Source organism: Sapajus apella, unplaced genomic scaffold (assembly GCF_009761245.1).
Source record: "Sapajus apella isolate SASKATOON/1434 unplaced genomic scaffold, GSC_monkey_1.0 scaffold122, whole genome shotgun sequence".
Taxonomy (NCBI): Eukaryota; Metazoa; Chordata; class Mammalia; order Primates; family Cebidae; genus Sapajus; species Sapajus apella.
In genome coordinates this window covers 3,791,663-3,806,420 of record NW_022437062.1, presented here as the reverse complement: position 1 = coordinate 3,806,420, position 14,758 = coordinate 3,791,663, and the positions used below count along the sequence as shown (strand labels likewise).

Here is a 14,758-nt window from a genome sequence, read left to right as displayed (position 1 = left end):
GCTGTTAGACCTAGAATGATTGTTGAAACCATTTTGATGGGAAGGTGGGGCAAACAGGACACAGGTATTTAATCTCAGCTTGAAAGGCCATTTAATCCATTATACAAAGGAAATCTCTGAATCACCTTCAACTGGAAAGTTCTTTGAAATTTCAGTTTCATGCTTTTTTATCTGGAGGCCTGGAGACAGCCTTCTATCAAGAAAGTAAATCCTTTATTCCTAGTATACCTGTATACTGTCAATAAGTCACCCTGTGAGTTGTGTTTGTTGGTAAACCTAGGCTATAATTACTGCAATGACATGGGTTTTAAAAAATACAGTATTCCTTTCTTTTAAAATTAATCTGGAAATAGGAACATTTAAAATAATATTATAATTCTGATATATCATCAAGAAAAGTTACATGAGAACATGGAAATGTCATAATTTTTCCTTTGTAATTTTAGCTTAAAGGATTTTAATTTTCAAAGACTACTATATTTCAATGATTACTGTTATCAAAAATGTGTATAAATTCATCTCACCAAATGATTCAAACAAGGATTTCCTCATTAAAAAATAATTTTTTTTTCATCTTTTGTCAATAAATGCTTATAAGTATGTCTCCTGAGAAAATACCAGAGTGTTAATACTCAAAACTTTCTTTCAAAATGCCTAAAAACCTTCACAGTTATTTGAAGCCACTTACCTCCTAGGGTTCCCTAATCTTACCTCCCTTCCATCAAAGAACTGTAAAAACTATCATCTGAGAAGCTACAAAAGTCTGTCTGTTTAATACAGAAGCTAGGCACAGTAAGTTGTCAGTATTAAACTCTTCTCCCTTAAATATGCCTATTTCCCCCTGAAGAAATCTCCATTCCTGTTTGTAAGCTGCTTAATGTCTCCTTTATATCATTGTACGAAATCATGTTTCTCTTTCATTTTTACAATTATTTATTTTAACTGTTTCAACAATAGCCATCATATGTGCCAGCACTATACTCACCACTTAGCATGCAGTTTCTTAAAGTCTTACAACTATATGAGACATACATGACCATTATCCCCATTTTACAGATGAAAGCACTAAGTTTTAAAGGGGTTTAGTAATTGCTGAAGGTCAAACATCTATCAAATGGTGGAACTGGGATTTCAACCCCACACGGTCTGATTCCTGAGCCTGAGTGCTTACCCATCATGCTATATTACCCTTAGAGCTTTAATCAATATTCAGTCAAATTACACCATGTTTGCCTTTGCATTGCAAGGAGGTTATTCAGGTTGAGGATATTTGGTTCATCGCTATTCCTCTCTCCTAATGAATGCACGCACTTCGGTTGTTTTACAGCTGATTTGACTCTCCACCAACTAACCAGCACAGAAAGTGAGTCTTATCACTTGTGATTAGCTTTGACAGTGAGGTGCACACATTGAAGATCTGGGTATCATCTTTTAAAAGAAAGTCTTAATTAGGTGATTGATGATTTATGGACTTCTGAGAGCTAACTGTACAAAAAACGACTGAGTGTCATAAATTTCACTCCTTTCCTGAAGCACATTTTGATTTGGTTGCATCATCACTTTCTGGATACTCCCCACTGTAAATACACTGGAAAAGCCCATTACGATTATTTCTAGCACTGACTGCTAAGGCGCAAGGCATCTTTAACTCTCTTAATTATCTCCCAAACTTCCTTTTGCTTATTTTCTCTAAAGTTCATCATTACTGGCTGATATTCACAGGTCTGTTTTTATTGCTTATTGCCCTTGTCAAGTGCGTGGAGCCATGTTTCATTGCTTATTAGTATAGATGTTATTTTTCCGTGCTGCTTAACTACCCTGACCTTGTGTGGCCTTTCTATTTTAAGAGGTAAGTGAGAAGCAGAACCAGAACCGCAAGTCTTCCATGATTGTCTGATTTTTATGCTTTTTCACTGGTCTCATTCTTTGGGTGCAAATCTTGCAGCACACAAGCCTAAAGTCCTGGCCTCAGTCGGAGAAGTGCGCATTATTTCCTAGCACAGTTGACTGAATGAGTTTGTTTAGGAACTACACTCTGATCCCCTCTGCTTTTTGACTGAGAGCTCTCAGGGCCTGGAGAAATAGTTTATAGTCCACTCTTCTCATCTCTCTTAGTGATTACTTTGTAGTTAAGAACAGTGACTGTGAGGCCTTTTGAAACTAGATTGAATAGCTTTCTCTGTTTTGAAGCTGACTTCATCAAGGCACTGGGAAGGTTCAAAATGCAGTAAAATAAGTGGTGTTCGCTTTCAAATTTCTTTCGGAAATCCCCAGAAGTTTGGGACCTACATTAAATTCTTGGTAGTCTTTTAGAGGTATTTGCTGTACTATCCTCATGAGTCACACCTTATTATCAAAGTTACAGTAGCCGTTAACTAAGACCTGGACCCGAGGGCAGGATTATAGGATTTTTCTGAAGGAAGTGTGAAAATTAGGAAGATGGAATTATTTTGTAGAGACGGAGGTGTCAACGTTTATGCTGTATTATGGGAAGTATGCTGTGTGACAGACTGTCACATCCTAACCCTTGGCGTTCTGTGACAAATACGGCTCAAATAATAGAGAAACAAGAAACCTAAAATATCACACTCACTGAACTCCTTGTACATGCCTTGGGGCTCAATGGAATTCAGAAAGGAAGGGTGTTCTTTCCAGTTCCAGACAGGTGTCTAATTGTGGGAAATGCTAGATTTTAGAAGCTAAAACTTCTTCATCCTTCAGGTGCAAAGACTACATCAAGAACTACAGGTAATGGACGATAAATAACAGTATTTCCAAAATGAACAAGATCAAATATCAGTGCCAAATATCCATGTGGAAATCTTTATTTTTCTCAGAAACTCCCATCACAAGCTCCCTCAATTGCCTCAAATGTACAAAAATTATGATTCTAAAGCAATGTTAACTGCATCATGGACCAATGTATATATATATTAGCTCAGTTTGGTAATCAGTCTGTGCTATAAAAGAATGTGCAGAGCAAACAAATCTCCTATGGTTAACAAAGAATGCATTTATTTTCCTGTTTCAGGCCACTGATAACTTGTGTTAGGAACACGAATGAGAATATGTATGTTTACATATATATATTTACACTATGAAGCTCCTATCAATGTATAATCACATACACATTCCCCTCCAGAGGGGGATGTGTACAGCCTTTATTCCAAGGTTTTGGTCTAAAGGGTGTCTTTAAATGTACATAGTTCCAATCTTTAGAAGAAAATTAAAGTGAATTCAAGTCTGCATTGTCTATCCTTTCTTTCTGCCTTTCTTTTCAGGTTAGCAGTTTATTTCTGCATTAATCACCCTGACAGAAGCAAGGCAACTCAATTTTCTGCTTCTGTAGGTAGGCACATCACTTTCTGTACAGCACTAGGCATGAAAAGGGCTGCAGCTAAGCTTTGGTTACTGGTGTAATTGAAATGCTATCCACACTATAGGGTGCATTAAAGTCAGATAACGGCAGTTCCTGTGGCCAATTTAAGTAGCTTGACTTCCCTGGGAAAAAAAAAATTGCCTGACAGATAAGGCAGACAAACTGGCTAATTCTCCAAGCATGTCTCTCATTGTGATCCTAGAAAAATGGGAAAAAAATGAATCACAGAACCACAAAATCAATTGACCCTCGGGTAGCTCATCAGGCAGCGAGCCTGATAAACCTAAAAGCTTTGTTAATGTCTGCCTGCCTGTATCCCACAGATAGAGCACTTTGTAAATGAACCTGCTTTGATAAATATATTAAGGAAAGCTGTGAATAAAGGCAGAGACTTCTCATTTGTAAATACAACCTCTGCTACATGGAATTAGAATGATAAAATGGAGTTCCATGTAATTAAGTTTGTATAAGGCCTGAAATCCGTGCAAATACTTTCCCTGAATTTTGAAAGAGAACTGTCAGTTCAATTAATCTGAACATCACCCCAAGAATGTACTGAACAAAATTAAGCTGCTGATAAAACCTGGGCCAGTATTTTGATAAGTAATTCCTATATCATTTCTTGGCCACTGTGATCATTTTATTTAATCCTCTGCCCCTCCTTTTCCTCAGTTACCCTCTAAGCTGTATACAAAGGGTGGACGGTCCATACACCACCACAGGAGTAACCTGCCACATCGCAAAAACGGAAAAACCTTTTCTCCTATTTAAAAAAAATTAGGGTAAATAAATTTCTATTAGGAGATACTAAAATGCCTGTATCTACATCACCACTCAAAGCCAAGACAAAAGAATCCTTTCCAGAACTGATAACTCCGTATGAGGACTGCGCAAAAACCCACGGTGTGGCTATTTTCAACAGGAATGACCCGAGCCGAATTTGTGGTTCAATTTGAGAATTTTCAAGTATCAGAGATGGGAAAAGTGAGATGGAGAGGAAGAGTGATAGAGAAGAGAAAAGAAAAGAGGGAGTCAGAAAAGGAAAAGGAGTACATCTTACAACAAACCATTTCCCTAGGTTACCTTTCCCTCTCCCTAATCACTCCTTTCACACCTCTAGGTAGAAACACAGAAGTTATCCTCCTCGATCTCATTTGTTTTAGAAACAAACAAACAAACAAAAAAAAAAAACAAAAAAAAAAAGAGAGAGAGAAAACCATTATTTAGAAATCTCATTTTAGCCATGGGAGAAAGACATTGATTTTTGGGTCACTCACCAGTTGTTTACTTGGAGAATTGTAAGTCCTGTGTCTTGCGCTAACTGTTTCTTCTGCTCTTCGGAAGGGTACGGATGCTAATGGAAAAACAAATGTTTTAAAAGATGGATCAGAAGTTAAGAAAGAGTCACTTACTTCTAAGAACAAAACCACCATTGGTGATTTCTTTAGTCTACGGCTTGATTTTCCTACTCGCATCTTTCTTATCCTGTGTTGAGAAATGTGGGCAGGGACAAGAACCCAGAAACCTGTATTAGCAGCCCCATGTTCCTGTCATACTCTGTTGGGCCAGCAGTAAAATCAAGGTGTGTACGTTATTCAATTTCTTTAATCAGTCAGGATGTAAAGCACTTTTGTGACGGTGTCAGAATTTTGGTCCTCTACCTCGCTTCTGTCGCACTAAGGGAACTGGGTTCAGGCCCCTATTACTCTTCTTTCTAGACAGCCTACGTAAAGCCCTTATTCTACATTATCTTTGTGAGATGGCTCAATATAATCATGCTTCCCTAGTTAATTTGAGATTATGGACAGTAAAAGTTTAGAAAGTGAGGTAGTGTATAATCACAACTATTCTTACAAGCCATGGCAACCAAGACAATTACAACACAGTTTACTTATAGCGTATTTACGTTGACTCCTTTATGGGACCATAGAAGATTCTTTCATTGTTACTGGTTACTGCTCTGAGTTAACAGGGTCACACACATTGATCACACAGCAAAAGGAGCCAGTTATGTGCAATGCTTCATACAGAAATTTTACATTTTACCTTACACTACAACAATAAGAGAATTAAGCCATAGCTTTTGGTGTTTTCTAATTATTTGGTTCCCACTGAAATTCACCAACAATTATAATGAACAGTTCTCCCATGATCAGCCCACTTTCCGCTGTCATTCTAAAATCAAGGATTGTTAATTTAGACCCATACCTTTACTTTAAAAGACACTCGACTGTGTATACATAATTATGAGATGTGTCTGTTAAGTAGGTCCCTCCTCTAAATTCACTGATTTTCTTAAACAAAAAAGTAAACTTTTATCTAGCATGTCAAAGTCATTCGTAAACTAGAAACCCTCTTGTAATAAATACTTCCCATCAACATTATTAAAGGGTGACGTTAGGAACAACAAAATATTCCATTCAGAGCATTCTAAACATTCCAGTGTTTGAGAGACTGAATGTTTTTCAATCATCTAAGATTTTATTCTTCAGGTATTTCATCTTCTATAATAGCGTACATTATCCAAAATGTGCACAATTACTTATTAGCAAACCCAAATGCCATTAGGTTAAACAAAATCCTCTGTATAGCAAAAGGGGTTAACTAGATTTGTATTAATATAGGAGCCAGGCTTTTAATATTCTGCAAATGTTAACAAAGAAAGATGATAATGTTGAGTTAATATGGGTTAAGCATAAAATGAAAATAAATTTTTCTGATTGCGAGGTGTTGACACTTTTTTGGCTAGGGCCTCCAGCCTGTTCCTGAAAGCTGTGTAATTACAGAAGGCTTTTCCCCTCCTTTCCCCCTCCTGCTTCGAGCCTACCCACATTAGTAATGACCCCTTCACTGCTTCAAAAACCACTAATGGTCTTCAGCACGGGCAAGAAAAATGAACAGGATAAATTGGAATCCACAGTCAGTAATTTGCATCCTATGAGGCTGCTTTGGCCACTCACACTCATTCCTGGCCATCAGTCGTTGCCTGTCAGGTGCTGCACTCTGCCACCATGACAAATACTCCTCCTAACACTCTGATTCGTCCAAACAATGTAATTGTCCTCCATTCTCCTTTTGGTAATGGAGATAATGAATGACTGCACAAACAAGAAGGATTGCTCATCACTGACGCCAGTGTGGCTTCAAACTGGAAAAGGCCTGGGTACAGATTTTAATGGGCTGAAAATACTGGTTGGGGTGGGAAGGGCAGTGGCAAAAAAAAAAAAAAAAAAAAAAAGTAAAAGTCCTTTCTGTTATGGCATTTTCCTGCCAAATTAATGGGATTTGCACCTTTTGACTTTTTGCCCCCCTAAGATTTTTACAGCCTAAGTTTACAGGTTATTCGCCCAAAAGAAATATATTTTGCAAATAGCACAAATTAAAGTGAAAGAGTATCTAGATCCGCAGTGGTAATGTCTTCCAGTGTGCTGTTTCTTTATGCAGTGTTGTTGATCTTTTTTGTGTGTTTAGTCTTGCTCACTGTTCACTGTTGTGATGCATTTGTCCAAGGCAGTTCTGATAAAATGTGGGTTGTAGAGTCTGTCTCTCTGTGTGTGTGTTTGTGTGTGCATGTGTGTGTTGAAGCCAGAGAGAGACAAGGTTTTGATGAAATAAAGGTTTAGGATATAAGCAGAAGAGTTGAAATGGGAGATTCCTGGAGAGTCAATTCCTTTAAGTTTGATTGTAAATTTTGTAAATTCTGATGGAATAACAATAATTCTTTCTAGTGCTTTATTAGAAATTTAGTCAAATGACCACAGAATTACATAAACAGTGCATTTTATCTTGGGAACCCCTGAGCTGTATGTACTTTGACTATGAAAGGAGTTGCAAATTCCATCCACAATCATCAAAAAAACTGGTACTTACCAAAATGCACCTTGCACAGATGGCTTTTTTTTTTTTTTAATTAATAGGGAAGACCATAATAACTTTAACTTATTTAAATAATGGTCTCTGCTTTTTGAACATTCGTGATTCCACGGCCCTTTAATACATGAGGTGGACTGTTTGTTTGAAAGTGCTTTGGCAATCAGCCACTATATTTCTCAAACTAAAAAGGGAATGGAAAACAATCAGCTTTCAGAGGAACTGGAACTACGGCAATGTGTTTTGGATTAATTTACAAATATATGTATACATTTAAGGCCAAACTGTGGAACTAGAGAATTTCTACTACATAGTCTGTCATATGCATTCTTCTGCTTTATTAGAACAGACATCATATTGAAATAATAAACATGGGAAGCCTTCACTTCTTCTTTGATGTTTATTACTAAATGTCTGACTGGCTCAAATGTAAAGTAAACTTTGATATGTTTGCACTTGAAAAATGGAAGTAGACCATAAGCAATTTGTTGTCAGTTTCCATATTCCTGGACTAAAGCTATAGTTTAGTCTGATCACTGTTGGGGGTCAGCCCACTCTAGTCCAGTGGCCCAGAGGTGGCTCAGCTCACTCATAAGAGCACACATTATGGTAACCTGAGAGCAATGATTAGGATTCCCCTCATCCTAAGGAGGATGCACAGGTTAAACTTCTTCACATCTCGAAAGAATTCTAAAGCCACTGTTGAATAGAAGTCAATCACAAAGATCCTCTTGCTTTGAATATCAACTGACAGCTGTTCAAAAAGCTAAGAAGACATGTATGGCTTACGACTTCATATAGATAGAAAATGTATTTTAATTACCTTTCTTCTAGGGACTCATTTGAAAGTAAGCTATCTTTCTTCAAGATACTGACCTTAGGCCTTCTTCTTTTTTGTTTTCCTTTTGGGGTTAACTTGGTTTGCCAAGTACATGGAAACAGATCTACAATATCCTTGGAATACATCAGTGGGACTTTTTATGGGTGAACCACCTAACGGTTAACTTCTTTTGTGATTAACCCCTCTGTGATGATATCCAAATTGAAACTGATTTATCATGAACTTTATTCTCTATTGAAAGAATTTATATTGATGGTTTGAAATTTTAAGTGATACCTTGAATCACCCCACAAATTAGATATGTGCAATGCATGAAAAAGGTAGTATTTGGAAGGCCAAAATTTGGAATTAACGTAAATGTCTATCAACTGGATGACAATTAAATAAAATCTGAGGTTCTAATGAAAAGGTTGTCCCCATATATTATTGAGTAAAAAAAGCAAGTTGTAGAACAATGTGTATCATATTTTTGATGAATGAATAAATAAATAAAATATACATATATCTATGCTTGTAGTGCAAAAAAAATCTGGAAAAATATACACTGAATAATAGGTCATGTTGTGTAAGGCATCGAGTAGGAATTTTTTTAATATACTCCTATATTGTCTATGTATGTACTGTTTTGAATAATTTTAAAAATACAGTATCAATTTTAAAATTATAATTATAATTTATATATTTCATATTTCAAAAAAACTATAGTCATTTAAATTTTTTATATAATGAGATATTCTCTTGCATAGTGATAACTCTTTAATGGACATTTTTTTTTTTTTTTTTTTGAGACGGAGTTTTGCTCTTGTTACCCAGGCTGGAGTGCAATGGCACGATCTCGGCTCACCGCAACCTCCGCCTCCTGGGTTCAGGCAATTCTCCTGCCTCAGCCTCCTGAGTAGCTGGGATTACAGGCACGTGCCACCATGCCCAGCTAATGTTTTGTAGTTTTAGTAGAGACGGGGTTTCACCATGTTGACCAGGATGGTCTCGATCTCTTGACCTCGTGATCCACCCGCCTCGGCCTCCCAAAGTGCTGGGATTATAGGCGTGAGCCACCGCGCCCGGCCTTAATGGACATTTTTTAAAGCAAGACATCTCCAAGATTAGTTCTGCGTCTTAAGTCACCTTCCTACCCTGCAAGTCTGACTCACTTGCTAGTCTACAAAGCTGACCAGATGAGCTCTGACTGAATAATGCACAATTTGTCAAATTACTTCTGTGATAATGCAATACAACTATTTAGATAATGGTCAACTAACTTGTTGGGTTGAATCTTGGTTTGAGTAAATGTGTGGAAACTGATCACTATCATGACCACGTCCTTTTCTTTGCTGCCCTCCAAGATGTATATTTTATAGAGTTAATCCAGATGACCTTCATTTTGATGATGCCACTCATACATGAAACCCTCTAAGTAATGTCCCTAATGTGGATGATAAAAACGCATTGGGCAGATATCCTTTATTGATCTAGGACTATGCTTACTGAAATAGGGTACAGGCAGACATGCTAAGGACTTAACCCCTGAATAAGTAAATGCATCTTCCTGGAATGTCAAATTTATTCATTTGTCCTTAATTTAATACCTTTTTCCTTTTATTTAAATACCTTTTTCTTATGCAAACAAGAATTCTTATTCAATGAATAGAATGTATATTCTCATAAATTTTGAAGGTAAAACAAGCAACAATTAAGATATTTTAAACCAATCTCATCCTTGTAGTGAAATAAAATCACCTTTCCACTAAATTCCCATGGCAATTTATTTGGTATTTATAATTTTTAGCTTTTCATTGTCATACTTTATTTACATCTCTGTTAAGTATACCTTTCCGAAGGTAAAGCCTTGGGATTTTTAACTTTTACATTTCTCCCCCATTCTTTCTCAGTGTCTCTAAATATTTGTAGAAAGAATGAAAAAAAAAGATGTAAGTTCTCATTTAAGCTTTGTTACTTTAAACAAGATTGTGCTTGGGATGCAGACTCTGTTATGGTAAAATGACAGAAGGTTAACAAAGATACACGTGGGATGTAAAACACCTATAAAGGTTGTAATAACAAGGTTTGTGATGCTTAATTTTGAAACTCTCTGACTCTGTTTCTCTGACAAACATATACACACCACACACACACCCCTCTCGAGTTGCCTGAGCTATAGCCACTACATCAGGATGTAGCAAAAGTCCTTTGCTATCCTACTGCCAAGCTAACTCCTGTTTCTACTTGATGCACTTCTGCATGAAACAGTATGCATTTCTCGATTTGTGTTTCTATATTCAAATTTCTACATTTTCTGGATGTCTCATCCTTGTCTCTGGCTCTTGAAATCAGAACCACAAAACATTAAGAGTCAAAAGGTTTTTGGACAGAACTGGGTCTGAGAATTTATGTAAATAAGGAAGCTGAGGCTGGTGAGGCTTAAATAATCTACAGCAGGTCATATAAATTTGCTTTGGTAAGTTGGGATAACCACCTGCTTTCCTAACATTGAGTGGAGGACTTTTCCACTCTAACATTAATGTTTTAAATTGAAATATGACTTCCCCTTTCTTTTGGCAAGAGCGCCCTGATTTTAATTTAGGGTGTACTCAGGGATGGCTAAGTGACTCAAGTTTAGTTAGTCATCAACACAGGTAATCATGCTGGTTGCATTAAAGATGGAACCCAAGTTAGGTTAATGGGAGTCAGTTATGAAACTGTTGAAAGTATTCTTTTTTCACTGGGGTTACTAAGTCAGTAAAATGTGTGCCTGGAGTTACTCATGGCTATTATTGTCACTGAATGAGGAGAACCTGATTGTGAATGAAGCTCACGTAGACAAAAGGAGAGCCAACAGATACAGAAAATAGAGTCCTGACATCATTTCTACACCTCAATTAAGCTTTACCTAAAAGTAACCACCTTTTACCTTTCAGTCACTTCAGCCAATAAATTAGTCCTGTATAATACACATAGCCCAATTTGGATTATGTGGATCTTTTTCAGTTTATTCCCTTTTCCCCTCTAGCTAAAAATGATTGTTTAAAAAAACAAAAAAAAAAAAAAAAAAAAAAAGGAGAAGTGTGAGGAGGAAGAGGAGGATCAGAAAGAACAAAAAGGAAAAGAATAAAAAAGAGTTGAATACATTTTGCTTTAATTTATATGTACATACAGCCTCTGGTCAAACAGCAAAAACCTCAAGATTTTTAAAAAGTTTATGTGAGTAGTGATCCCAATAGAGTTTTAAAATTATAAAATTTGGAAGACAGAGGCTTAAGCATGCAATGTACATGGAAGTGTGAAAATTTTGTATTTAAATTCTAAAAGCAAAGGATAAGGTGGAATTTTAATGATGTTTCTTAAAATGACCATAGAGAGTAAATTTTAGCATGTTTTCTTGTGTAAAGTTGAAACTCTAAAGTGAGATGAATATAAATTTGCTAATCAAAATACCTGAAAAACACATTTAGACTTAAAAATCTTACAGCAACCAAAGGCTACGATAATGCAAAATTATACAAAAATGATCACAATCATCTGGCTAATTTAGGGTTATTTGATTTCAGTAAAATTTCCTTACCTGGCTGCTGAAGGACAGTATATTTCAAATAGTGTGTGATCAAAACATTCCCCTCCATTTCCATGATTTTGGCACATCCAAGTCCTACTAATTCATCACAGTTCATTCAAACAGTGGAAAACCCTCCCAAGCCAGAAGCAGTCGCTCCCTACAAACTTCCACAGCATTTTATTTCCTCCTCTCTTGTGTTTTTATTCACTTCATATTGTCTTTTATGTATACATCCCTCACTGGACTGCAAATCATTTGAGGGCAGAGTTCAAGAATTATTTAACCTTGAACTTTCTACAGCCCTTAGCCCAGTGTTTCCTACAGAACAGGTGTTCAATACATACTTGTCACTGAACGCATTTGCTCTGAATGCATTCGTACTGTTTCCTAACATAAAGGACTGACTGTGCTACAGATAAGATGCATAAGTACTCAGATAAACACAGAGAGATTGGGACAATCATTTAACTGTTATACAAACACAATATTTGGATATTTGAAAATACGGAATTTTTTACTTTTCATCCAGATGTTTGGTGTTATGGAAATACAGGCTTCACATTCAAATGGTATTTTTTTTTCTTTAATGGCAGATGTATATTTGGGAGGGGGGAAAAGCGAGCATTTCAGGAAGATTCACTTCCATTTGAGTTTACATGGAAGCAAAGACATTGAATTATAAAATAATAGCATCCCATAAAATTCAGAAAAGGTTTGAGATGTGAATAATTGCTAGATCCTAAGAAATTAAAATGTTTGGGGGATACTGAGAGCCACAGTGGGAAGGCCTCATTAAAAAGAGCAAAGAGAAAAGCATACTCTCTTCTGTAGATATGCTAAAGAAATACTCAATGAGCCTGATGGATTATCATACAAAGATTTTAAGAACAGTTATTAAATGTATTATTAAGATGTAGATAAAATAAAAAAGTGGAGAAGAAATTTTTTAAGATACCAAAGTTAATGACTAGCAGGAAAAAAGTGAGTATCTTAGGATAAGGAGAAACAAAAGCCTCTGCAAGGAGACATGTTAAATATACATATTCTAACAGTATCAAGTGAGTTTATTATGGATGGGAGTGATGGAATTAAATGATGGTCCGACACCACCAACACTCATTTTACCTCTAAACTTCCAAAAAGGCATCAAAAATATTTCAGATAAAATTCAGAATTTCAAGCATAACAAATATAATTATTTTTCTATCGACTGAGGCTTTAAAGTTGAGCACAATCTTATTTCGAATATAACAGAAATACATTCCCAAGGCTAGAGAAAGATAATTTTTATTTAACATTTGTTAGGATGCTCCCATGAGCTGCTTGGCCATGCATGTTATGCTGCCTACATGGCTAATGGGTAATCTTACTAAATGAGCCAAAAGCCACAAATAAGGCCTTGACTCATTTAACAGTCATTTCACATTTCCACACTATGACCAAATTAATATTTTATGGGGTCACTCAATTCTACAGCCAGACCACTTTTCCAAAAAATTGAATTTTGTACTTATTTATTTTATGGGTCATTTGTTGAAGTAGATTTCAAAACAGGTTCAGGCTATTTAGATTTTTCAGTGAACTGCAGAAGAAAAACTCAGATTCAGAGTTTTAGATGTGGAGAGAATATTAGAGGTCATCTAATTCAGACTTCTCATTTTATGCCTAACAAAACTGTGGCTGACTGAGGCAAAATGGCTTGGCCTAGCCTCACTGGCTTCCCTCTCTTTTAAGATGTCCCTGATTTCTCCAGTGAAAAGAAATTTCACACACATGGTCTCAGAGAACCTCTTATAGAACATCTTATTTCTACCTAGGAGTTATAGATGCCAATATCCAGATTGTTTTCCTGCAAGTTACTTAATAACACCCATATACTATGTCTTTCTGTGCCACCCTATCTTTCCCTGTTTGCCACACTGCACTACAAATGCTTGCCTGTTTGTCTGTCTTCCCTATTAGACCATATGTGCCTTGAGAGTAGATATTGGGTGTCCGTATTTTACTTCCAGAAGCTAGTTTACTGCCTGGCATTTAAAAGTACCCAATATAAATATGTGTTGAACTAATCAAGTTGGAAAAGACTACAAGTGATTCTTTGCATCCCCAAAATACTATCTTAAAATTACAGAAAAGGAAGTTAGTGGAGGCAAAAGCCAGACAGCAAATGAGAAGGAAGATTTAGAAGCACAGAGAGGCAGAAAATAGCAACTTTTAATCCATATCAAACTTGAAATAGTGAAAATCAGCTCTTACTTAAAGCAAGAGTAAAACTTTAAACATGAAGAGAACTGGGAAGAAATGGCAAATCCAGATGGTGACAATGAGACACTGTGGAAAAGAAATAAATGCATTGAACTTTTCATTAACATTTAATGTATTCATTTTAAATAGGCTAAGGGATTGCTTTAAAACAAGGGTCTGAAGTATGTAGTAGAGGGTTATATAATGTCTAGACAACTGAGATACTTGTATCTAATCTTATGACAACAATCCTACTTAACCGGTCCAGACACAGTGCCTTATGAGACTGAAGTTAGAAGGAAATGAGGATTAGTGATTCGTCCACTACAACGTTTCTTTAATAACATGAAAAAAAAAAAAAAAGGCTAGGTGAAAAAAATCTGGGGCAAATATTAAGGAATTATTAAGCAACTTTAAAAGCTATAATAAATAATTTCAGTATGTTCCAGTCAATTTTACTTGCATAGATTATGCTATGAATAATTTTGTCTGATTTATCATAAGAACGCACCGAAGGTCTAGTTGGACAAGAGATAGCTAACATGGATTTAAAGAGGAATGGGCTGTTTAAAGAAGCTGAGGGTTCTCTTTTCTTTTTTCAAAAAGGTTATTATCTCTAGAGTAAGCAATGGAAATGTTGTGGATAGTATCTTCTTTGCTCATCTCAGAGTATGGGATAACAGAATGGGGTTAATGATAAGCTTAAAAAGTTATAAAAACAAGAAGGAAGTAGCCATGAACTAATGACTTCTTATGATAGACAAAAGTGGTTAAAAGAAGAACCTTAATAGTGACTGACCACTTCTTACACTATGTTATGGAAAGTTTCAATCAGGGGGGCTATGAAACACAACCCCTTAATAAGAGTTAGTTC

The 14,758-nt window shown here is 36.1% G+C and overlaps 1 protein-coding gene across 9 annotated transcripts in view; it reads right to left on the bottom strand.

Moving 5' to 3' along the window:
* MEIS2 (Meis homeobox 2) overlaps window positions 1-14,758 on the bottom strand; it is a 210,978-nt gene that overhangs the window by 55,838 nt on the left and 140,382 nt on the right. For all 9 annotated transcript variants that reach the window (XM_032261214.1, XM_032261211.1, XM_032261216.1 and 6 more), the window contains exon 9: window positions 4,657-4,733. In XM_032261214.1, the coding sequence (XP_032117105.1) occupies window positions 4,657-4,733 (77 nt within the window). The remainder of the gene's footprint in view (window positions 1-4,656; window positions 4,734-14,758) is intronic.